This window comes from Trichosporon asahii (genome assembly GCF_000293215.1).
Source record: "Trichosporon asahii var. asahii CBS 2479 unplaced genomic scaffold scaffold00050, whole genome shotgun sequence".
In the NCBI taxonomy this organism is placed as follows: Eukaryota; Fungi; Basidiomycota; class Tremellomycetes; order Trichosporonales; family Trichosporonaceae; genus Trichosporon; species Trichosporon asahii.
Window position 1 is genome coordinate 1,892,042 of NW_014040874.1, and position 23,950 is coordinate 1,915,991.

The following is a 23,950-nucleotide window of genomic DNA, read 5'->3' on the forward strand; positions in this document are numbered from 1 at the left end:
ACATTGACTATTGCATGGACTTCTGTATGCACACCTATAATGCTTTGTTGTGGTTTAGGCCCAAAGAAGGGACGCGATCGTCTGCTGAGCGAAGAAGTACAGCGGGAGGCCGATGAGTCCATTCCAGAGGTCACGGGTGACGAACTGGTTACGCGCAACGCAGAGGTCAGAGAGCTGGAAGACGATGGCGCCTGCAATCTGCTCCCAAGGGACAGGGGAGTTCTTCGAGCTACCGATCGCGAGCACGGTCATGGCGCTGATGACGGTGGTGTACAGCGCGACAGGGATGCGGTCAGCCTGGGGAAGGTAGGGCGAGAGCCACTTCCAGACAAGGCCGCCGAGAACAGCCTCACCGGCGGCCGCAGCGATGGTCAGCTGAGGGTCGAGGGGGCCGGAGTTGAAGAACGCGAGCGCGAAGCCGACATGACCGAGGAGGAAGGAGAAGAGACCAGCCTGGAACGTGGTGGGGTTGTCGGGGATGAGGAAGACGTCGCCGAGGAAGGACAGGCCGAGTGCAGCCAGGACGGTCTTACCGAACGAGGTCGCAGCGGCGGGTGAGTGGTAGGCGGTGTACAGGAAGCCGAGGGATGCGAGGGGCTTGGTGAGCCAGACGCCGGGCTTTGAGCGAGCGTATTCGGAGAGGAGGAGGCCGGAAAGGCCAACGGCGGTGATGAGCGGCCCCGTCGAAGGGACGACGGTGTTGAGCAGCATAAGGAGTGTGGTGCCGGGGTGGATGAGGACTAAACAAGATGCATGGACGTGTCATGTCGCGGGTTGCGCTAGGCGGCGCGCGGTCATGCGGCGGCCAAGCACCGGCGCCGCCGTGGGTCGATTGATCAATCGGCAATGACCCGCCCGATCCGGGATCGGTGACTAAATGATTTCAGGCACGCCCCTCGTGGGCCGACTGATACCCCTGGACTCATTCCAGTGGGCATGGTCTTGCGACCAGTTGTGCGGACGGTCCACACATGCACCCGTGGATGACAAGCTGTCTGATGTGGTGGCTTGACGCTTCGAGATTTCTGGATGAAGAGTTCTTCTGTTGACTGTGTAAACCATCGAACGAGCTGCTCAAGTTTGAATGGCCTTGGGGGGTCTTCCGGGTGGTATACATTGAGCAGCCCGCTCAAACATTGACCTCTTTGCGCTGAAATCCGGGTTGACGAACTTAGACGGTGCCCACCTAGTTTTTCACTAACTGCAGTGATGTGACATTCAATGCGTGCGACCTGCCGCCTGCGAGTGATGATAGAGAAGAATGCGGCTGTCGGCTGCTGGTGCGATAGAAAGCGGAATGCACACCCATCGTGACTCGCGATCGCCGGCCAAGGATAAGAGCGCTTTGGGAAGGACTAAAAGACGCAGAAATCCTGCGACGCTGGGGTCTCTGCGTATCTGCTCCTGTTTCTCAAAGGCTGCATCTCATAGCAGAGTAGGAGGACATTGCTCTGCGATGGCAGGGAGACCTTGATGTTGCCGCTACTGCGTCCAGCCAGGATGTTTACATCGCCCCTGGGCATTGTCGTCAGACAAACCGTCAGCATGTAGTCCCCTTGAGAAGGAGAGGTGCACAGCGTCATACAATATTTTGCCCGTGACGGCCGCCGATCCTGGACTCTCAGGAATGGGTATGAAGAACTGGCTGGCTAGATGGGTCAAGTGCTCGGTGCACGCCCATCACAGCATCTCAGCGTTTACGTCAGGTGCAATTTGTTAGCAGGTGCGACACCTTCGCAATTCTCCTCTTCGCGATGGCGCGCAGTGAGCAAGAGCGATGGCTGCCACTCTATGTGCAGGATTCGACCACTCCGTCTCGCATCTACAGGCCTGGGAAGCCCGGGAGGATTTTAAGGGCCTCGTGCAGGCCAAAAAATCCGAAAATGGGCTGCATCTGCTCTGTTAATCACACTGATCGTTGTGATTGCAAAGAGGACAAAGTGTACCCACATTTGCAGAGCCTGCAAACTTGGAGTCTCTGGCTTTTCCGTTCCACCCATGGTGTATCATTCTTTTAGCCTGCTCTCCTGGCAGCTCACACGCGGTTCGATTCAAATGTTACTCCCGCAGCTCCTTCTTCAATGCATAGCCTATCACTGAAGTTATGTATGCATCTGTTACGTCGCCTCATGATGGAAGCGATGCCACTCTTCATGTGCCACCGAGGAAACGCCGGAGTTCCGCCATGTGGTCGGTCCCTGACCGGATTTCAGAAAGTATGTCCTCGTCCTCCAGGAACTTTGGCAGGCCTCGAGGCAGACTCCGGACTTTTGCTGCGACCAGTGTACCAACACCACCACCTCACCGCTACCTCGAGCGACCTCCTGACCGCATTCTTGCACCTCGACTGGGCCGGACCGACCACGACACTCTCCTAAAAGGCCAAGCGCTTCGACTCCCCAGCTTCCGATCCCCCTTTTCCCCCCTTCCCTCCTTCCACCTCCCTCACCCGACCACTCTTTCACCATGTCCGTCCTCCGACCAGCCGCGAGGCAACTGCGACGGGAAGGTAAGCTCACTCGCTGGAGCCAGCTAACTCCAGTGCGCAACTACGCCACCCCCTCCGCGTCGACGACGCCGGACGCTGCCTCGTCCTACCTCTCCGAGCTGCTCGAGCTGCCGTCCTCTGCCGCGTTCCCGCCGCAGCTTGCGCTGCAGCTGCTCACGCACAAGAGCTACCGGTTCGTCAACCGTCTGACGAACATGAGCGAGGAGGAGCTCGTGCAGAGCCAGGTGTCGCACAACGCTCGTTTCTCCTTCCTCGGCCGCCGCGCGCTCGCGTCATACCTCGCCATGTTCCTCCACTCCCAGGTTCGCACGGCTGAGGGAGCACGCAAGACCGACTTCCTCAACGGAAAGGATATCGAGACCCGCCTCGCGGACATGCTGCACGAGAACAACGTTGGACGCTGGGTTGGAGACAAGTGGGGCGTCCAGAACGTCATGCGGTGGACGGCTAATCAGGTGGGTGCTGTGCGCGGGAGGACGGCCATGTCTGGAGACGGAGTCCGCTGCTATTGCTCAGCAGACACTGCCCATCATGCCCAGAGGGCGATGGAAGAGCGCGGCCCGTCCCTCCCGGAGAGGCGAGCTGAGCATGGAATAGGTAGCTGACAAACAGAATGCTCTCGCGAGCAAGGACGCGGCCGTCAAGGGCCAGGCTGTCGCGGCGATCATGGGCGGTGTGTTCCAGCACCTCGGATCTCCGGCGGCGCAGCGTGCGTTCCACATCCACGTCCTGCCCCACCTTGCGCCGCAGCTCAAGGACCCGGCGCTGATCGAGGCGGCGCAGAAGCTGGCCGCGAGCGCCGGCAAGGTCGGAGTTGTTGCCAAGCAGGCCGCCTAAGTTTCTTCTTGGTGCATCGCATACCGGCGACGAGGTGGTAGAGAGGAGCGGCCGCGAGGAAGGAGACGGCAAGAGGCGGTGGAAGGCGTAGACAGGGGAACGACAGGACAGACACTCCCCATTCTCTTTTCTCACAAGGAAACAATAGCATAGCTCAGCTCATTGCATGTAGACCCATTTTGCACAGGACATACTCTTGGGCTAGCGCAGCGAGTCCCAGTGCCGCTGGCCGCTTCGTGGTGCACATCCCGCACCGACGTTGCGTGTTGAATTCGACCTAACGTTGATTTCTGACTTTCGCTGCTCACAAAGAGCTGGGCCGGTGGAGGCCCTCTATGGTGGTTCGGAAGCTCAAGTTTTGGCGATGGCACCCCTCAGCCAACCGGCGGACGAACTGGCCTATGACGGAGGGTTCGTCGGGCCAATTCGATCGGCCCTGATTCTACACATCGCCTCTCATGGTTGAGGGCTGCATCGCGCTGATCGTGCATGACTGCGACACAAACAAATCTCGCCCCGAGATGCACATGCACACGACTCTCACGCTCTCGCTGCTGCTGACCCGTGCTGCTGACGATCTCGGCTCCGTAGCGTTCCCGCTGCCCAATTTGCCAGACATTCCGCATGTTCTTCCAAACACTTCCGACGGTTCCGATCATCCACACTCAAAGCTCCTCGGCCAAGCGCGCCCGGGGCGACCTCGTGCGTAACGTGGCCTATTTGTGCATGCTATATCTCTCTCTAACCGACGACAATCTTCTCCTCGTCGTCGTTGAACGAGTACTCGGGGATCTCGAGGTTAAGGGGGGCGGGGCCCTTGCGGATACGTCCCGAGATGTCGTAGTGGGATCCGTGGCAGGGGCAGAACCAACCACCGTAGTCACCAGCCTCACCGATGGGGACGCATCCAAGGTGGGTGCAGACACCAAGCATGACGAGCCACTCGGGGCGCTGGGTGCGCTGCTCGTCGGTCTCGGGGTCACGGAGCGTCTTGACGTCAACGTCGTTGGCCTCAGCAATCTCGTCGGGCGTGCGGTGACGGATGAAGACGGGCTTTCCACGCCACTTGACGATGAGGTTCTTGCCTGTATACGTTAGTAACAAAGTCAGTGGGCAAGAGAGGTGGACACACCGAGAGGGATCGAGCCCATCTCAACCTCGATCTTGGCGAGCGCAAGAACGTCAGCGGAAGCGGCCATGTTGGAGAGGATGTCGGTCACAGTCGACTTGGCGCCAGAGGCGGCAAGGGCACCAAGAGTGCCGACCATGAAGTAGGAGAGGGTGCGGTTCGAGTCGGCGTTCGAGGTCTTGTAAGGAGTGAAGTCGGGGACACCGGTAGCCTGCGAACGGCCGGCGAGCGCGCGGGTCGAGGTGTGCATGCTGCGCTGGGCAACGAAGGCACCTGACGGGGGAGCTGCAGGTCAGCATTACTGCTTCGTTCATGTTGTGTGATTGTCTGGAACGTCGATCCTTCGGCCCAGCAATGTCCTTCCAACTCCACACCCGATGTCATCTCGGTTTGGACTTTTTCGGGTATCGCAGCGTTCCGACTTTAGGCGTTCGGCTGGAACACTCGTGCCCACAGGCTGGCGAGCTGGCGGCGCATAGCAGCCTCGTAGATCGGCGTCGGGTAGGGGCACACTAACCGTTGACACGCTTCATGAAAGTGCCCGAGAACTTGGCGGGCATGTCGGCGCGGGGACCGGCGTGGTGGTCGGCCTTGGGAGGGAGGTTGAAGGCGACACGAGCGGCGGGAACGCCCGATGCAAAGGTGCGGCAGGTGGGCGCGATGTTGATGCGCGTGAGGCTCATTTTGGTGTGGACGACGACGAGGTCGAGGAGGCCGGGAAGAGGAGAGGTGAGGAGTAGGTTGAGTAGGAGGAGGAAGCGGCAGGAGTTGGCTTGGTTGGCTGGCCTTCGCCCAGGCTACACGGACGAATAGAGCTCCGCCCAATGCAGGCGGGCTCCGTAGCTGCCTCTGTCGACCCCAGCCAGAGCCCGCTAATTCCGACCTCTGTGGCACCCTGGGGTTGCAGCCCCGGTTCGTTCCGTACTGCACACTAAAGGGGCGGCCGACTTAAGAACTGAAAACCTAGCCGAGCTCGCTTGATGCATGAAGCCAGCATACAGCGATCTGTGAGACAGTTGTCAGGAAGGATGGTCGATGATTGTAACATGCATGGTGCGGATGATGACGGGAATGTGTGTTGGTGCTGCTCTAATCTACTATTCTACATGCTTTCGGTGCGCCCAGTCCCACACCGTCTCTGTGATCGAGAATATGGGCTTGTTGGGGAACGCCCGATACGTGCCGATCTCGGTAAGTGTACGAACGTACCATCCGGCCGTCCAGCCGAGCCACACCCAGGTCCAGGTGTTGCCCAGAACGAACTCGATGAAGGACGCGGCTCGCTCGCTGACCATCTGCTTCTTCTTGATAACACGCCACTGGCGCTTCACGACAGCTTCGAGCACAAGTCCAAAGGGTTGCACCACGAAGAACGGCGTGACGCCATAGACGTCACTCCAAGCGATGGCAGAGCGCTCGCTGCGCCCGATCTGATCCAGGAGGAGGACAAGCGTACCGTAGTCGTGGTGCACGCCGGAGAGGGTGAACGTGACAATGGATTTGATCAAGTTCGCCTTCACGTTCGGCCCTGCAGGAATCGGGTTTGATGGCGAAAGACGTCCGGACATTGGCGTGTCCGTCGCCGACAGCACATGCCGGGCGACTCCGTTCGGCTTTCCGTTCGTCTTGCCGTTTGCTGGAGTCTTGTGGCCATCGACGCTGCTGTCCTTGATCTCCTTGCCCTTGTCGTTTAGCGCCGAGACGGCCTGCAGAATTTTGGCTTCCGGCCTCTGGACCCTGGTGGCGAGACTGGAAACGCCGGACACAGGGAGTCCAAGCAACGTCTCACCAATGAAGACCCAGCCCCACATGTGCAGCATACGGCGATTGTACTGCTGCCAAGCCTGCCGTTAGTCTGTCGCATGCGCACGTAACTTACCCTCGCCCACAGGTATGAGAGCCCGGGATGCGAGAAGATCTCTTTCAGGCTGGCGAACATCGGCGGCCAACCCCACGGGGTCAACAGCTCGTGGTCGTCCTTACCAAGTAGCCCTCCGAGCAGCACGAACACGATAGATAAGCCAACATGCGTGAATTCGAGGCTGCAGACGGTGCGCATCACAACGAGGGTACTGTAGAAGCCGCGCTGCCATTGCGTCAAATCGGCATACTTGAGATTGTCGGTGATGAAGAAATCAGCCGCGGTTCGCCGCATAAGCGCACCACAAGCGTCATCGAGAAGCAGGTTGATGAGACCATATATGCTGCGGCTGATGATGTACTCTTTCCGGCTGGAGTGACGATCGTAGGGACGGCTCCGCTGCGAAGTAGACAGTGGCGCGCTGTAGTTCCAGCCGATGCCGCGCAAGGACACTACGGCGCTTGTCGCCCATTCCAGCTTTGTCCAGGTCCAGCCCGGCGGCACAGGTTCGGACCTTCCGTCGCGGACGCGCCAGATTGCCTCCTCCGGGGGCGAGAGAATAAGCATTTCCAACGTGCGAAAGGAGAACATAACTGGTACGTCAGTATGGCTGGTCCGTGCACGCGATCCCTCGATCCTTCCTTCGGCGGCGACTCACTGAAGAGGACTGGTCTGTCAGCATCATTGGACGATCCTAACTTACTGGAACTGCCCCAACGCTCCTGCGGTGTCCTAAGTAAGGGGACATAGCTCAGAAAGACCCAGCCGGCGCAGAGAAGGGGCGCGAGCGCTGCTCGGAACAGACGAACTGTCGGGGTAGGCGCTGGGACGAGGGCGAGGATTGACAAGATGATCAGGATGTGACCAAGGATGATGTCGCCCGGTGTTGTATCGCGGGGTTCGGGAAGCGAGGCTCGCAGTCGAGACAGAACCTCGAGCGCACCTGTCATGACGAGCGATGGAGTGATGGTGAACGTGGTGATGGCGGTGAACGTGGTGATGGCGATTGCATTCAGAGGTCCGGAAGACAGGCCGAGAAGATGAAGGTGGAGGGCGAAGGCTGGCGTCGGCGCTTTGTTACCCTTTATCACCTGCCAGTAGTCTCGGCCGCGTACAGAGCAAAGTGATCGCCGTGTTACCGAAACCTCGAGGCGGCGCAGTCGAACGTGGGCGAGAGCCAATGGTAAGTGCGAGGGTGATAGTCTTGTGTGGGCGATGACAAAGTAAAGGATGACATTGAAAGATGGATCGGAGACCGAAGGCCGGGGGGAATGGACAAGGTGATAAGGTCAGCAAAGGACGCCTCGTTTATCATATATATCACGATCGCAGAACGGTGGAGATGGCGAGGCCTGGGCTACCGGCTGAATTGAGTCAGAAGGTAGTCGGACCACATGTCTGTGTGTGCTGCGGCGCCTGCAAATGTGTGGCCAACTTTTGCTGATGCGGAGACCCCGTAAACTCTGCGTCGGCAAGGCGTCCGACGGATGCTGTTCCGGAATGCGATAGGTGGCCAGAATCACTTGCACCGTCTCTTGCCGACGCTGGGGACTGCGGGCATGCTGAGTGGTGGATGCTGGAAGCCCTGCCATACCCGCCATGCCCCTGGCTCGAAGCTGCCCCTCCCTGACGACCTGGACCACCTGGCGTCAGGCTCGGCCACCTGGGTCCACCTGAAGACCTAGGAGACCTAGGAGACCTGTCATGCTGCGTACCGCACCTCCACCCGCGTTCCTAAATATTCAGACGGCATCCACCATGGTCGGCCTTCTCTGACGTCCGTTACAAATCACCACTCCGCCCACTCCCACTCCTCCACCCGACCTCTCAGTGACCCCTACACCGTCCACCTCGTCCTCATCGGCAGCGGGGACACGGTCGGAGGTCACTCACAACGGCAACCACCCTTTGGCTTTTGTTTACGCCATTCCTGCACACTTCTCCGCTCCAGCCTGAAGTCCCTTTCCGGCCCCCGTCCCTCCCGGTTATTCTGCGATTCACTTTTGCTCGACTCAACGACCACATCTTGCATTGATTCTTCCATTCCAACTAATCTGAACGACGCACAACATTTGCTAGCATCGCACTTGCACACACATAATCATCTCCCACCATGTTCAAATTCCTCAGCGGCCGATCTGGCTCGCGCTCGCGCACCTCATCCCCGCTAGGGAAGAAGGGCATCAAGATGACGATCGACATCCCGAGTTACGGAGGAGTCTTCATGACACAACTTCGTGTCGATGGAGACGACGGGCAAGGGCCGACATTTGTTGACCGCGAGCTGTCGGGCGAACTCGAAATCTGGCTGCCGAAGGGATATGGCAAGCGGCGTTGTCGTGCTATCCGGATGAAGCTCCGCAACGTCGCACGGCTCAACATGGGGCCCGGAAGAGGATGGGAGGAAGACTGTCTCTTCGAGCGCTCCACCGAGATTAAAGGAGCCATCGTTCTTGAGGAAGGGCTGCAGAGGTGAGTTCCGCGGCTTAGGTCAACGTTAACGCCAGATTTGGCTTCACGATTGTTGTGCCCTATGAGCTCGCACCGTACGATACGCACGCGCACGGCAGTGTCAACATGCTGCTGCACGCGGAGATCGAGGGTCTTCACGCCCCGCCAGCAACGCAGTCCGTGATTACTGCGTTCTCGCCAATGGGCTCGCGAACGGCATCACCCGTCGCAACGCCGCGGCGCGGACGATCACCAGTCGGCGGCGTATCGACGAATTCGAGTAGTGCCAACGGTTCAGCTGCAAACAGCGTGCACATGCCGGACGACGACGGCATCGAGGCACCAGTTCCGAACGCGATCCAACCTTCCATGACCGTCACCTGGTCCGAGCCGGTGACGCACACGGACGACGAGGTACAGTGGGTGAAGGGCACGCTGAGCACGAGCCGCACCGTCACGCTCTTGTACAACCCCGAGCCAAGCAACGGTGTCAGTAAGCTCGACGAAGGGCGGAGCGGCGACGTTCCGGGGCTCGGGGCTTTCAACTTCCACTTCACGTCCGATACATGGACCGTTTGCGCCGTCCTGCGTATCAACCTCTCCATCCCTTGCCCTGCACCAGCGACGACGATCTACTTTGCGCGTGTACTGCTCGAGCAGCGGACGGACATGATCTCGCCGCGAGATGACCCAGACTTTGCCGAGCCGATAATCAACAAGACCAACTTCCTAATTTGGGAGAAGGGCATCCGACCCCCGCCACAACGGCCAACGAGGGATACGCCGGCGCTCTGGCGTGGTACCGAGGCGCAAGGTTTCGACATCGGAGGGCTTACAACAAGTGGCGTCGGCCGGTTGCCGAACGACGAAACGGGCCGTCCGTCGACTTTGGAGGGCATCATCACGCCAATCAAAGTGCGTCACCAGCTCATCGCCGAAGTGTGGTACTCGGTGTATGGCGAGGATGTCGCCGGCAACCCCCTCGACACCCCCGGACAGGGTCAGCTCCGTATGCTCCGCGTCGAGAAACCGGTCATCGTCCCCTCATGCGCGTTCATCCCCGACGTCGTCGAGCTGCCGTCATACGAGTCACACGCGTTCGATACCGACCCATGCCCGGTGTGCAAGCTGCGGCCAGAGGACCAGGCGTGCCGAACCTGCATGCTCTCTTCAGTCCCGCACCCGCGGCACGATCTCGACCCGACACGCTTCCCAGAGGGGGTGTGCCCCCGGTGCGAGAAGAAGTTCATCACGGACGACATTACGGGCAAGTGGGCTGACTGCGCTTGCGGACTGTCGCTGCAGCAGCTTGAGTCTCGTATGGGCGCGATCCTGCTGGACGACGGTCCTTCGCCGCCGCCGTCAGGCACACAGACGCCGATGAAGGGGGAAGCTGAGCGTGAGCGTGAGCGTGGACGCCAGAGGTAGGCCAGCGTCGGCGAGCAGGCGCCGGCCGGTGCCAGATCTCATCTACTCATTAGAATATCACTAGACAGACACTACAGTTGTGATGTACTTTATATGACTCTACACTCGGACAGACCCGTGAGGTTTGGCGTGCCCAGCCGAGCTCCAGGGAACGAGATGAGATAAGGGGACCCGTCTGTGCCACCGGCCCACTCCGTCATGCCGTCTCCTTTGCCGCTGTCGCAAGGTGGCCGGAATGTGGCGATACTCGCTAGCTCCGGCGCTAGCCGCTGATATTAACTGTCTGGGCGGCCGTGTTTCACGCCGTTCTCTGACAGATCATTCCTTCGGCACTTGCTAGCTTCAGCTTATCGCAATCAACCTGACGTGTACGAAGAGGTAAAGGAGGTGCCACGAAAAAGTTGAGCAAAGTGCGCCCTCGAAAAGCGCGAGCACACAGACGAGCGCATCGTGACGCACGGGCCGTCAGCCTGGTTCCGCCGGCTGCTTGCCACCAGCAGGACGCTGGTAGCACAGACCACCGCGTGCTCATTACGCTCAACTGCGAACACCGCCGGTCTCGCGACAGTCGCTTTGTACCTTTGTCATTCTTCAAATCTTCGCATCCCACAGAGTCATCTAAACTGCCTGCCAGCCGTATTGTCCCCTCATCAATTGCCGCCCTCCATCGCACACCTCCCTCCCCACAGTTGCTCCGACCGCTCTCGATACACCGACAGAACCACGCTCGCCGCTCACACCGCTCACTATGTCCGCGGCTACGAGTCAAGCGTAGCAAGCGTAACAAAGCTTAGCCTTAGACCCTCCCCACCTCCCTCGACACATCACACGACATCTAAACGGCAAGATGACCCCTGCGAGACCCATTCCGAAACGCTGGAAGCTCCTCGCGCACGACGCTGTACACTGGCGTCCGCCGTTCAGCCCTTCTCCGAAAGATGCCTCAGCGAAACACAGCTATCACCCGTACGGACGGAGCCCCCCGGCTACCCCGACATCCGCGTCGAATCGCAAGGCCGAGATCAAGGACGAGGTGGGAAGGCGTTCCCCCAGCTCGAACTCGGACTCGTCTCTGTCGTCATTGTCGCCGTCACCTGAACCCGAACTCCCTCCACCCCAGACCTTACATCCACTTTCCGACTCCGCTCCATTATACCACGAACAACTCTACTGGGATCAGTCCCCCCACGAGCTTGCTTTGCCGACACCGACCTCGGCGTTGGGTCTCTCGGAACTGCCGTCGCTCGCGCATGCTGCCCTCACCTCATATCCTCCATACCCACCCACCAGCGCATCTTTAGAAGCTGAAGTGCGCCTTGCCCAGCTCCTTCACGCGTCTCCTCCAGAACACCGGAATTACTTGACCCCCTCTCCAACACCCAGCCGGGACGAGTGGGATCCGTGTGACGCCTACATCCTCTGGCCCGAGGAGGAGAGCAGGCCAACTCCGAGAATCAAGCACATGTGGACTAGCCCTATGCACCCGCCCGAACTCAGGTTCCTGACTCTGCAATCTGGAGGAGGGTACGAGGATGGAGTCATCTACGCTCTGGTGAGTCACCAAGCTCCAAATGCTACCCACCAATGGCTTGCCAAGCTAACATCCAGCCAACCAAGCTGTTACCCTTCTTCGCGCGTCTGCAGTGGGTCACTGCCGTTCCAGGGCGGCGTGTCATGCTCCCTGCCCAGAGCCGGTTCGCGGTGCAGCGGCGCGAGGCCGCAGACGCTATCAACCGCCTGTTGGAGAAAGATGGGGCGTGCGCAGGCTGGCAGTGAGTGCGGTGGCCGGGATCGACGCTCCCACCGATCCTAGCGACCCGGTCTCGCCAGCTTGCCAGCCTCCGCGATCAGCGCTCCAGCCCTTCTGCCTCCTTTGCGAGGTCACCTCAATACCACGCAGACCCCTCTCCCCCCCTTTCTCCGACCTCGCCTCAACTTCATCTCAGCCTACGTCCAATCTGACACGACCCCAACAATCTCGACTCACCCCGTCACCTACCGCATCTCCTCCCACCAGCTAAGCCTACGAGCGCCCACCAAAAGTTGTCATAGCACTTCGCATACTGTACCTACTCACCGCCATCTCCGCACGATCCGCACGCCAGCATTTTAATCACGTTCTTACCTGTTTTCATCACATCTCAAAGCCATAGCGCCATAGCCTGATGCGAGCCGTCTTGTTGTATCTGCATCTAGTCAGCCATCTACCTCCGCCCCGTCATGAGCATATGAGCAGACGGAGTCCAGACTTTAATCATAGCAGGGGCGGGGATCGGCCGCGATCGATCGGCATTCGTTGCGCCTTCCACCTCCAGCCGTCCTAGTCAGTTCGTGTCAGTGCTCGCATTGATGAGGTGAGTGATGCCATCGTTCCACGCTCGCGCTCCGCTCGGTCACAGCGGGACAAGATACTGTTCTTTCCATAGAGTCAGGTATACTCCGTCTCCATCCCTCCTTCCTTCGCTCAATTATCCCACTGGGGGTTTCGAAAATACAACATGTGGCGCGTCTTCACTTCTCCGTATAATCAGGTGATAAACTTGATTTCGAACGTCCGGTCAAATGTCCGTGACGCTCAGTCTTGATTGCAACCGGGCAGGCACAAGGTCTACTCGGCGGCGGCGGTGGCTTCGGCAGCCTCACCGCCCTCGGCGGTCGCCTGGGCCTTCTTCAGCTCGTCGAGCTCCGTCTTGAGGCGGTCAAGCTCGAACTGGGACGCGGCGGCGCGGTCCTCGGCCTCGCGCCACGAGGTCTCGAAACGCATGCTGCGCGCGTGCTCCTCGTCCAGGCGATGCTGGGCCTGCTCGAGTTCGCCCTTGAGCAGAGCCTTCTCGTGGTCCTTCTGCGCAAGCTCGGCATCGACGCGCGCTAACCGCTCCTTGACCTGAGCGAGGTGCTCGGCCGCACGGCGAAGAAGCTGGCCCTTGCCCACCTTGTCCTGACCTCCGGGAATCAGGCGCGCGATCTCGTTGATACCGTCGTTGATGTTCTCTCTTCGTCGACGCTCCACCTCTTTCTGAGCGAGTCAGTTGCGGTCGCAAGCAGTAGCTACGCGTGGCCGGAAGCCAAGCTCGCTGCACTCACATGCGAGTCCTTCTTCATCTTGATCGGGTCAATCGGCTCGCCGTTCTCAACGGGGCCGACAACAATCTCCTCGCCTTCCCTGCGGCGCTTGTTGCGGCCGACAATGCGGCCCATCTTGACGTCTCCGTCGGCCTCGGTCGTGACAGCAGCGACGGCAGCGGCGGTCTCAAAGTGCTCGTCGCCGAAGGGAGGGAACTCGCCCTGGGCTTGCTCCTGGGCCTCAGTGCCGTCACCGTTGCGCTCCTTGTCGGCTTCAGGCGCGTCCGCCTCACCGAGGCGTCCGAAACGCGCCTCGCCCGTGGGCGTGAACAGGGTGTTGTCCTCGCCAAAGGGCATGAGGCTCTCGGCCTCGGGCTCTCCGCTGTCGCCGAGGACGTGCTGGGCGAAGCTCTCGAGGGGGTTCTCGGCTTCGCTGGAGACAGAGTTCAGGGTGGCTGGGTGCAGTGCTGGGTCGAGGTTCGAGAAGACGTCCTCGGCAGTAGCACTGGCGTGCCGCTCGGGAGAACGTGGGGCGACGGCGGCAGCGGCCGAAGCCTCGTCGTGCGGCGTCGCCGCGCGTTCCGACATGGTGCTGGGGGGTGGATGCACAAAGGGCCGGCGATAGTGTCGTGACTCGAGACTGGTTTGTTATTGCCAGAGCGCGATGCTCACTGGTGGATGCGGTGAGGTCAACAGTGACGGTGTTTAGGTCGAGTCAGGTGACTTGCACGGGAAGGGGGATGGATGGCGACCATGCGGGAATCGCGTTCAAGTACCCTTCCCACCATCCCAATATTTCCAGCCGCTTTTCTTGTATTTTGTCCCGCGCCGATCGCCGGGTGCCTCGGCCACCAGTCGTCCCCTCTGTTGTCATCTCGCAGCTTGAAGCTCGTCGCAACAACAACACCTCCCAGATACCCCTCGACACCATGGACTCCGCGTCGCCCCACTCTGACGACGCACCCCAGGGACCCGCTGCCGGCTCCCCGTCCGACTTCCTCAAGAACATCGTCGGAAAGAAGGTCAAGGTCCGCATTGGAAGCGGCATCGATTACCACGGTGAGTGGAGGTGACCCCAGGGGAGCATAGAGTCCTCCATGGGGTCTTGTCTTTGCATTGCAGCTCGGAGGACTCGGGAGACTGGTATCACGAGCAGCTCTATGGACCTCTACACTCAACGATCTCGCCTTGCCGCACAGCTGGCAGGAGACCACGAGAATGGTCGCCCACAGCTAGCCTAGCGCATGGATTTGTCTAACATTCAGGACTGCTCACCTGCCTCGATGGCTACATGAACGTTGCGCTTGAGGAGACCGAGGAGTGGGCCCAGGGACGGTTGATCGCCAAGTACGGCGACACCTTCCTTCGCGGCAACAACGGTATGTCACGGGCTGAACTGCAGCCCAATCTTTACGTTGCCGCGACTGACCTCTTACAGTGCTGTACATCTCCGCTCTCGAGGACTTCTAAGTGTCCAAAGAACCGCAGGAGGGAGAGGCGTAAACTCATCGGAAGCGAAGCATAGAAGGTCTCGGGATTTGTCGTCTGGCATTGTCATATGGCGTCTCCAGCCGCACCATCGATTAACTCAACCATGTACTATTATGCAGTCATCTGCACCTTGCTCCTGTCGCGCCACTTCGGTAGCACACACACGGGCGTACGCTATACGCCTGATGGCCTCTGTCATCTCGGAGCGGCGCATAACACGTCTAGAGTTCATGCTACTGACGAGTGCCGTCAGTCGCCTGCAGCCAATCGGTTTGCTCCCGTTGCCCGGTATAGACCCTTCGGGCAGCGTCATAATCGCGCGTATCTCTGCTGATATCTCGTTTCTACACGTCGACCACTTCCCTCTTCTCTAACAGTCTTCTCTCCGGACCGGTAAACCACGGAGACGCCCGTCGGCCATTGTAACCCGACCACCCGCCTGTCGACAACAAAAGTCCCCGCTCCCCTTAAATTCTAATCAGGTCAACGACAGCAGCTCCGCCCGCGCTTCCCCGCCGCCCGCGAGCGTAGCTTGCAACGCTCGCCATGGCTCCTCCCATCACTCATCCGCCAGCGGCGGACCCAGTCAACCCGACCGACGAGGAGTTCTACGCATCGTGAGTTGCGCCTATGGTGCTGGAATCTGACACAGACAGATGGGGGTTGTGCATCCTCTGTATGCTCCTTATCATGGCGCTCTGCATCTCCTATTACCTCCAGATCAAGCGTATTCGCGCCGTCCATGAGACCGTCATTTCCATCTTTGCCGGTATGATCGTCGGCATTGTCGTTCGCCTGTCTCCAGGCCACGTTATCCGTGACATGATGGTAAGTGCACAACTCTTACGTATCGGCTCTGACCTTTCACAGTCATTCAAGCACACAGTGTTCTTCAATCTGCTCCTGCCGCCGATCATTCTTAACTCGGGGTACGAGCTGAAGCAAGTGAGCAAACAGGACCTTGATTTATACTGACAGCCTCAGGAGAATTTCTTCCGCAACTTTGGAGTAATTCTGACGTTCGCGTTCGTTGGAACTTTCATTTCTGCAGTCGGCATCGGGTGAGTACCGGTGATCGGCATCAGGCTGACGGTCAGCGTTCTCGTGTACATCTGGGGTCTGCTCGGACTCGAGGGTCTCAAGTTCTCTCTCCTCGAATGCCTCATCTTCGGCTCGACGCTTTCGGCAACGGATCCGGTCACAATTCTCGCCATCTTCAACACGGCCAAGGTGGACCCGAAACTGTATTCGATCATCTTCGGCGAGAGTATTTTAAACGATGCCGTCTCCATCGTCATGTACGAGACGCTGTCCCACTTCCACGGCGGTGACGACATTTATCTATCGTCTCTGTTCCACGGTGTCGGCATCTTCCTGTTCAGCTTCTTCTCATCTATGCTGCTCGGCGTTGCGTTCGGTCTGGTGTGCTCCCTCGGTCTCAAGCACTCGCACTTGGCGACCTATCCGCAGATCGAAAGTTGTCTCGTCGCTCTGTGCGCCTACACCGCCTATTTCTTCTCCAACGGTCTCAGTCTCAGCGGCATCGTGTCTCTGCTCTTCTGCGGTATCACCCTGAAGCACTACGCATACCACACCATGTCGAAGCGCACACAGCGCACTACCAAGTATATGTTCGCTGTGCTGGCCCAGCTGTCCGAGAACTTTATCTTCATCTACCTCGGCCTCAACCTCTTCATTCAGGACGTCCAGGTCTTCAAGCCTCTATTCATTGTTGTCTCGGCTATTGCGGTAATGGCTTCGCGTTACGCCGCAGTGTTCCCGCTCTCCGAACTTATCAACTGGTTCTTTTATACCAGGGGCCAGCGCTATGAGGAGCTGCCTCACTCATACCAGATGATGCTGTTCTGGGCCGGTCTTCGCGGTGCAGTCGGCGTGGCGCTTGCGGCTGGAATCGAGGGCGAGAACGCGGAAGCACTGCGTACGACTGTCCTCGTCGTCGTAGTCTTGACGGTGTGCATCTTTGGAGGGACGACGGCCCGAATGCTCGAAGTTCTTGGCATCCGCGTCGGAGTGGAGGACGATGATGCCAGTTCTGACGAGGAAGAGGAGGGATGGACGCACGGCGGTAACATCTCGTTACAAAACACACGCCGTTACGCTCTTCAGAACGGAATGTACGGCGACGACGATGACGGAGGGTACAATACGACCCCGATAGATTCGCCCTACATCTCGAGCGGGATCAACATTGGGAACCAGCGTCGCTCCCTTTCTCGCGGCGCAATGTCGCGGGCTGGATTCTCCACCAATTCTGAGGATTCAGACGAGGAGCCTCTGCCTCAGGGCTACGGCGACCGTGGCGATGTCGAGGCTGGTCACGCTGGTGAGAGACAGGGGATGATTTTCCGCGACGGACAGTGGTTCACTTCACTCGACGAGCGCTACCTTCTGCCCCTGTTCTCAAACTCCGTCACCGCTCGCAGGCACCACGCAAAGAAGGCTCGCAAGGGACGCGCGAGCAGTGGCGCATACAACGGTGGGGAGTCTGGAAGTGGTACGCCGCTTGGCGGCAGCTCGCTCGAGTTGACCCGTGAAGAGTATAGTTATGACGGCGGCAGTGAGAACGGCAAAGGGAAGCCAACGCGTAACTTTAGGTGAGCTTTCCCAGCGTGCTTTTCAGAAAACTGACATGCACAGCGGTACCGTTTCAGAATTCTTCTTTGCTCGTGCTGAGCCTTCTTCCAGTCAGAATCAGTCACCAACAGAAGCCAGTTCGCGGAAGGGTCGCGAGGGCAGTAGGGACCGCGGTGGAGGTGATTAGATAGAGCCTCAAGTGGTTTTGAGGTGGCCATTGACCTGGCCCAAAAAGGTCATCGTGCATGTTCTCACATGTCATCTAGAACTCTCAATATATCGCATAGAATATTTGGCCCACTGGTATGCACTGTAAAACTTGCTTGTGTGACGGTGAATGACGGTATGGTCGTGGACGAACCCCCGCGCTCGATGTCCGATGTTCACGCCGCTCGGGTATACTCTTGCGCCACTGGCTCAGGCAGGAACGGCCAACGATCGCGTCCCAGTTCACTTCCTGACTTTCATCCACTCATCCATTCTTCCCATCCACTCCCCATCGACTTGCACACAGCATCAGCTCGGCGATCAAGCGCACATCGGGGGTCTTTGAACGTCTCCTGAGCTTGCATCCACTTCCCAGCGCTCACAGTCGCGCGGGTCGGCACCTCTGAATACGATCAAGGCTCCCCAGGCTCTGCCTCGTTGCAACCATGTCCGACCAGTACGACACCATTCTCGCCAAGTTCCCCACCCTGCTGAATGCGCAGGAGAAGGCTCTGCCGCTGGAACAACGCAATGAGCTCGTTCGTCGCAAGGTCCAGATAATGATCGCCGAAACGCAATCGAAGCGACGGAATGCGGCTCAGCAACAGCAGCAGCAAAACCAGTCTGGAGCAGGTGTGGGACAGGCTGTCCGTCCAGTGCAAGGGATACCCATGCAGGGAGTCAACGGCATCCCCGTTCAAGGCGTCCAAGGAGTTCAAGGTGTCCAAGGCGTGCAAGGAGCCCAAGGGGTTCAGGCGGGACAAAGTCCAAGAATAGGAATGCAGCAAGGGCTCAACCCGCAGATGAACCAAAATGTATGTTCGCCTTGTGAAAGTGATGATGCTAACGAACGCAGGCGCTCGCTGAGCAGCTTCGTCTTCAGCAGCAGCAACAACAGCAGCAGCAGTTCCAAAACCTGCTCGCTCAGCAGCAGCGTCTCCAACAGCAGCAGCAACAACAACAACAGCAGCAGCAGCAGCAACAGCAGCAGCAACAACAACAGCAGCAGCCTCAGCAGCAGCAACCTGGCCAGGCGGGTCAGGTCGGCCAGATCTCTGCTGCTCCGACACCTGCTGCTGGTGCTGTCGGAACGCCTATGTCGAACACGCTGTCGAACATGCCCGCGATTGCCACCCCGTCACCATCGGCTCAGCAGCAGCATCAGTCGCCTGTTACCAACCAAGCGATGCTCGGTCAATCTCCCGTGGCAACCCGCATGCAGTCTGTGCCCAGCGGAGGCGCAGGGCCAGGCATCGCACAGGCAGGCACACCCCAGCCGCCCAGGACACCAGCGCAGCAGCCCCAAACGCTGGGCAGCCTGTTTGGTGGCGATCCTAACAAGCTCATCGCCAACATGCCGGAGCTGCTCAAGGCGCGGCAGGCTGGCCAGATGAATCCGGAGATGCAGAAGAACGTGAGTACCATGGGCACAGTCACGGCCAACGGGATAGGGCTAACTGCAGTTCGATGCTCTCCTTTCGACTCCCGAAGTCAAGAACTGGCTCACGAATATGCAACACCGGCAAGCGGCGTCGATGCGACAGAATCTGGCGAACAATGTCGCCGCCGCAACGGGCGGTGGTGCCAACCAACCGACACACGTCCTCGCCGCCCAGCAGATCGCCCATCTGCAACAGCAGCAACAACAGCGCCAAGCTCTCGTGCATCGACAGGCTGTCGCCGCCGCTGCTGCTGCCGGATTAACACCGGAACAGATTGCGCAACTCACGCCTCAGCAGCTGGCGCAGTTCGCCCAGCAGCAGGCTGGACAGCAGATGTTGAACGCTCAGCTTCAGCAGCAGCAGGCCCAGCAGGCGCAATTGCAGCAGCAGCAGCTTCAAGCACAGCTGTTGCAGAACCCTCAGCTGCTCCTGCAGCAGCAGCAGATCCTTGCCGCTCGCCAAGGTGTGCGGCCACAACTGAATCAGGCCCAGCTGCAAAACGCTCAGCTGCAGGGTATGCAACAGCCTCAGGCCGCACAGGTCGTGCAGGCGGCCCAGGCTGCTCAACTACTCCAAGCCCAGCAACAGGCACAAAACGCGGGCATGCAGCTCACACCTCAACAGGTGCAGCAACTCGCCCGAGCAGCTGCCCTGGCCAACGCCGCCCAGCAGAATAACCAGAACAACTTTGGCTCGCCGCGGCCGCCAAATGCAGGTACGCCTCAGATGCAGCAACAACAGCTGCCTCAGCAGATGCAACCGCAACAGCAACAGCAGCCGCAACTCCAACAGCAGCAGCAACAACAACCACAGCAACAGCAGCAGCAAGTTCCGCAGCCTCAGCAGGCTGTTCAACCGCAACCGCCCCCACCTCAACAGCAACAGCAACAGCCGCAGCCTCCACAGCAACAGCAACAGCAACAGCAACCCCCACAGCAGCCCCAACAGCCACCAAACCCTCACGCTCACATTCTCGAGATCCGAGCACGTCTCGCGCAGTTGCCCGAAGCGGAGCGCAACAAGGCGTTCGAGAAAAATCCGAAATTGAGGGCGTTGTTCTACGGCAACATCAACCTGCAGAGCCAGCAGCTTGTTCAACAAGCGCAGGCTCAGGCTGCTGCCCAGCAGCAGGCACAGCAAGGCCAGGTGTCGACACCTCAGGCGTCAACGCCGCAGGCGCCTTCGCAAGCTCCAACACCACAACAGGTGCCCGCGCAGCCCCCGCAGCAGCCGCCTATGCAGCTGCCCAACAATGGACAGGGTGTCCAGAGCCCAGCGATGATGCAAGCGCGCCCGATTGGGTTCCCCGTCCTAAACCAATCGAACCTCTACATCCCGCCTAACAAGCAGCGTAACATGCAAGCGCAGTCGCAGAGCCCTGGCCCGCAATCGCCTGCGGTGCGACCGAACCTTAACGCGGCGATGGCAGCGGCGCAACAGCAGCAACAGCAACAGCAGAATCAGCAGCGGGCGTTCCCGCAGGGCATTCCAATCAACCAGAACGCGGCTGCAGGCTCTCCGATCAGGCCACCGGGCATGGTTCAGGTCCCGCCCGGGCAGCACCTGACACCGGGCATGATTCTGTCGGACCTGGACAAGAAGAATGTTGTGCCGACCGCACAAGCGGCACCGATGCGACCAACAAACGACGTCCCTGGGGCGCTGCTCGACCGCTCGCAGTCTGTTATGAGCAAGACGACGTGGCAGCCAACGCCCGAGAGCGACAAGGCATTGCGAGACCAGCTTCTACTTGCGCACCAGGTACCTGCCCGGAGCGCTGGACGGGCCACGTTGTTGGAGGGTTTAGCGACGAACCCAGTCCTCACAAACGTACTCGGCGAGCAGCTGCCGTCGGACATGCGCGCACTTGCGGATGGCGAGATCGAGTCAAAGGCTGAGCTTGACAAGGGCAAGAAGCACGAGCTGGAGGGCGCGACTGGTCTGCCGGGCCAGAAGAAGATGAAGATGCAGGAGTTCGCCGAGACGATCGATGCGTCACTCAACGTCGATTGGCCCGTCGAGGACGTGCTCCTAAACTTGACGGACGAGTACGTTGATCTCGTCTCGCAGACGTCATCTCAGTTGGCCAAGCACAGGAAGTCCGCCACCATCGACCGCAAGGACGTGCAGTTCGCGTACGAGAGTCTGTTCGGCCGAGCGTTGCCTGGCTTCTCTTCCGACGCGATTCGACTGGACCAGGCGCGTTCATCAAAGCGGGCGCCCATGAGTCAGCAGCGCGCCGCCAAGCTCAAGCTGGTGAATGATGCCAAGGCGGCGTGGAGGAAGGAGAAGGAGGAGGCCGCCAAGGCGGCAGAGCAGGCCAAGTACGCCGAGCAGGCAGCCAGCGCGCTCGGCGTCACGGTCAACGGCGTGCCGAATGGTACGGCTAACGGGTCACTGGATGCGTCCACCGTCGCCACCCCGGGAACGACAGGTCTTATGCTCACAACTGGAGCACCGAGTGGTGTCTCCACCGCCCCTGAGAGTGCGAATGTCACTCCCGCGCCGACAGGAGCGGTAGGACAGCAGCCTCCCGCTGTGCTCGTGACACCAGCAGCGTCGACGATCGTAGCATAGCCCATCTATTGTATATACCAGCCGTAATCTGATAATCACACACCTATAGTGTAGCTTGTACAATACCATCTACCACATGCACATAGTTTGCTTGCCATCATTGTTGGAAATGGCCTTGTCAGAAGAATAAGCAGGTAAGGCGCATCTCGGGACCTAATTTGCCACTGACTACGCGGGTTGACGGACCTCCACCGACAGCCGCCAGACGAACATTGCCGAAGCGCTAACGGACGTCATCAAAGTCAGTCTCGACCGCTTCGTCAACCTCACACTCTTGCATTGAGCCACTTAGCGTGCGGTACACACACCCGGATCGACACACTCCCCACACATCCGACAGGCCCAACATATCATGCGCGGCCTGAACATCCTCCGAACCGCACGGCAGCTGGCTGCCCCGACAGCGAAGCGCGGCTTCTTCAACCCAGCCAGCATATACGGCGCTGCTGAGGGATTTCCCGACCCGCAAGCAAACCCAGTGACGAGGGGAAGCCTGGTTCCGATTGTTGTAGAGCAGACTGTAAGTCTGAAGCGCGCCAGTTGCTCGGCGGAGGCCGCGGACCTCCCAAATATCAGTCAGTCGCCCGGAAGCTTTAGCAAGGACAGCTTCGTCCACGGGCCTCAGCGCCGAAGAACACGGACGTCTTGTACTTTTTCTGACATCGGGAAGCTTCTGAGCAATGCAAATGGAGGAATCGCATCCAGAACTAGACCTACAGACCATAAAGCTAACGACAGGCACGTGGTGAGCGGAGTTACGATATCTTCTCGCGACTGCTGCGTGAGCGAGTGATCTTCCTGGGAGGACCGGTGAGTGCCCAATGGCCTACATCATTTTGGTGGTTGCTGCACTGTGTCTCCCGATTGCGTTTCGGGTGCGCTCTGCAAGCTTGCAGCAGCTTCGAACATAGTTTTCCAGCTAACGGCAGGTGAACGACAGCATGTCTGGACTGATTACGGCGCAGCTGCTGTTCCTTGAGGCGGAGGATGCGTCGCGGCCCATCAGGCTGTACATCAACTCACCTGGAGGAAGTGTGACGGCTGGACTTGCCATCTACGACACGATGCAGTACATCTCGTCTCCAGTGCACACGTTCGTGCTGGGCCAGGCCGCGAGCATGGGATCGCTCCTGCTCGCTGGAGGTGAGAAGGGCAAGCGCTTCAGTCTGAAGCACTCGAGCGTTATGATCCACCGTGAGTGAACTGCTGTTGTTTTTGTTGTGGCTTTGAGGAGGCGTGGTGTACACGTGAGAGAGCGGAGGACGATTGATCACCGACCAGCGCTACTCGCGCTGCTCAGAAGAAGTGCGGAGGCGATGCATTCCGCCCCGCCGTATCGTCATCCGACATGCCTGTCGCGGGCATGCCTCCCCTTACATGCCGAGATGTGCACCGATCGCAGCTGTATTATCGGTTTAGTGCGCAGCTGCGGACCTGCTCACCCCGAAACGGCGCGGGCGAGTTGATCCTGAGGCATGCTGTGTCTCTGCCCAGTTTACTGAATGCGTGACCATCAGCGCGCTGCACTTCTGTTCTTCCATGAATTACGACTGCGCAGTGTATGTGTACCAGAACGGGTGCACGCCCGCTCAGCCTTGCGGTATCAGATCTCAGCCTTGCCTGCAATGGACGTCTCCAGCAGGGATGAGATCCAGTGGGCCAATGCGCGTCGTCATTTGTGTGGCAGCGTTTAGGGTTTCATTAGGCGTTTGAGCATCAGCTGATAGCAGAACCGTCCGGCGGCGCGTCTGGCCAGGCGAGCGATATCGCCCTGCATGCCAAGGAGATCCTTCGCATCCGCGACGTGCTCACCAACATCTACGCCGAGCACTGCAGGAAGGAGGGCGAGAGCCTCGAGGACGCACGGAAGCGTTTCAGTGAGTGATCCTTAATCTTCGCACTTTTGACAGCCACTGACGGGATCTCGCAGCGACGGCACTCGAGCGCGACTACTTCATGACGGCGCAGGAGGCGCAGGAGTTTGGTATCGTTGATCGGATCGTAGAGCGCCGCGCCAAGGACGAGACGGAGGAGGCGGAGGAGAAGGACAGCGAGAAGAGCGAGTAGATTCACCGCGCCGTGCGCAGCGCGTGGTCCGTCTCCAGCCATCCTCAACATCTAGCCAGCTTTTCATGACGCATGCATCTTCCCCAATCAGCTAGTGCTGGCCGATGGCCGCGCAGTGACAAACCTGGCAGATACAGATCTGTATCGGCGATGCCTGAAGCCTGCGCAGACGTTGCGCAGCCCGCAGTGCATGGCCTGTCGGGTCCGCGCCGCCGCAAGCTACCGCATGCAGGCAAGGAGTGCAGGAACGCAGAATGACAGAGACAGGATGCATCCAGGAAAGAGGAAAAGTT

General features: G+C 59.2%; 11 protein-coding genes across 11 annotated transcripts; 7 read left to right on the forward strand and 4 right to left on the reverse strand.

The window, feature by feature from the left end:
* Window positions 1-54: 54 nt before the first annotated feature.
* On the reverse strand, window positions 55-711 carry A1Q1_01904 (YhhN-like protein; the record flags this gene model as incomplete). The annotated part of the gene is made up of 1 exon (XM_014324912.1): window positions 55-711. The coding sequence occupies one exon, from the start codon at window positions 709-711 to the stop codon at window positions 55-57; it is 657 nt and encodes a 218-aa protein (XP_014180387.1).
* Window positions 712-2,466: 1,755 nt separating this feature from the next.
* On the forward strand, window positions 2,467-3,346 carry A1Q1_01905 (uncharacterized protein; the record flags this gene model as incomplete). The annotated part of the gene is made up of 2 exons (XM_014324913.1): window positions 2,467-2,964; window positions 3,122-3,346. The coding sequence occupies 2 exons, from the start codon at window positions 2,467-2,469 to the stop codon at window positions 3,344-3,346; spliced, it is 723 nt and encodes a 240-aa protein (XP_014180388.1).
* Window positions 3,347-4,087: 741 nt separating this feature from the next.
* Window positions 4,088-5,158, reverse strand: A1Q1_01906 (ubiquinol-cytochrome c reductase iron-sulfur subunit, precursor; the record flags this gene model as incomplete). Its single annotated transcript, XM_014324914.1, has 3 exons — window positions 4,088-4,431; window positions 4,479-4,760; window positions 4,993-5,158. 3 exons carry the CDS (start codon window positions 5,156-5,158, stop codon window positions 4,088-4,090), a joined length of 792 nt encoding a protein of 263 aa, XP_014180389.1.
* Window positions 5,159-5,572: 414 nt separating this feature from the next.
* Window positions 5,573-7,286, reverse strand: A1Q1_01907 (uncharacterized protein; the record flags this gene model as incomplete). The annotated part of the gene is made up of 3 exons (XM_014324915.1): window positions 5,573-6,310; window positions 6,355-6,929; window positions 6,995-7,286. The coding sequence occupies 3 exons, from the start codon at window positions 7,284-7,286 to the stop codon at window positions 5,573-5,575; spliced, it is 1,605 nt and encodes a 534-aa protein (XP_014180390.1).
* Window positions 7,287-8,449: 1,163 nt separating this feature from the next.
* A1Q1_01908 (uncharacterized protein) lies at window positions 8,450-10,215 on the forward strand (the record flags this gene model as incomplete). Its single annotated transcript, XM_014324916.1, has 2 exons — window positions 8,450-8,808; window positions 8,907-10,215. 2 exons carry the CDS (start codon window positions 8,450-8,452, stop codon window positions 10,213-10,215), a joined length of 1,668 nt encoding a protein of 555 aa, XP_014180391.1.
* An 847-nt stretch (window positions 10,216-11,062) lies between these two features.
* A1Q1_01909 (uncharacterized protein) lies at window positions 11,063-12,236 on the forward strand (the record flags this gene model as incomplete). The annotated part of the gene is made up of 3 exons (XM_014324917.1): window positions 11,063-11,767; window positions 11,824-11,987; window positions 12,029-12,236. The coding sequence occupies 3 exons, from the start codon at window positions 11,063-11,065 to the stop codon at window positions 12,234-12,236; spliced, it is 1,077 nt and encodes a 358-aa protein (XP_014180392.1).
* A 587-nt stretch (window positions 12,237-12,823) lies between these two features.
* Window positions 12,824-13,866, reverse strand: A1Q1_01910 (uncharacterized protein; the record flags this gene model as incomplete). The annotated part of the gene is made up of 2 exons (XM_014324918.1): window positions 12,824-13,231; window positions 13,300-13,866. 2 exons carry the CDS (start codon window positions 13,864-13,866, stop codon window positions 12,824-12,826), a joined length of 975 nt encoding a protein of 324 aa, XP_014180393.1.
* Window positions 13,867-14,207: 341 nt separating this feature from the next.
* On the forward strand, window positions 14,208-14,748 carry A1Q1_01911 (u6 snRNA-associated sm-like protein lsm6; the record flags this gene model as incomplete). Its single annotated transcript, XM_014324919.1, has 3 exons — window positions 14,208-14,337; window positions 14,544-14,657; window positions 14,717-14,748. The coding sequence occupies 3 exons, from the start codon at window positions 14,208-14,210 to the stop codon at window positions 14,746-14,748; spliced, it is 276 nt and encodes a 91-aa protein (XP_014180394.1).
* A 711-nt stretch (window positions 14,749-15,459) lies between these two features.
* Window positions 15,460-17,551, forward strand: A1Q1_01912 (monovalent inorganic cation transporter; the record flags this gene model as incomplete). The annotated part of the gene is made up of 5 exons (XM_014324920.1): window positions 15,460-15,597; window positions 15,640-15,714; window positions 15,757-15,788; window positions 15,855-17,384; window positions 17,428-17,551. The coding sequence occupies 5 exons, from the start codon at window positions 15,460-15,462 to the stop codon at window positions 17,549-17,551; spliced, it is 1,899 nt and encodes a 632-aa protein (XP_014180395.1).
* Window positions 17,552-18,017: 466 nt separating this feature from the next.
* Window positions 18,018-21,590, forward strand: A1Q1_01913 (uncharacterized protein; the record flags this gene model as incomplete). The annotated part of the gene is made up of 3 exons (XM_014324921.1): window positions 18,018-18,386; window positions 18,605-18,985; window positions 19,035-21,590. The coding sequence occupies 3 exons, from the start codon at window positions 18,018-18,020 to the stop codon at window positions 21,588-21,590; spliced, it is 3,306 nt and encodes a 1,101-aa protein (XP_014180396.1).
* Window positions 21,591-22,531: 941 nt separating this feature from the next.
* On the forward strand, window positions 22,532-23,657 carry A1Q1_01914 (uncharacterized protein; the record flags this gene model as incomplete). Its single annotated transcript, XM_014324922.1, has 3 exons — window positions 22,532-22,784; window positions 23,321-23,467; window positions 23,521-23,657. The coding sequence occupies 3 exons, from the start codon at window positions 22,532-22,534 to the stop codon at window positions 23,655-23,657; spliced, it is 537 nt and encodes a 178-aa protein (XP_014180397.1).
* Window positions 23,658-23,950: the final 293 nt, after the last annotated feature.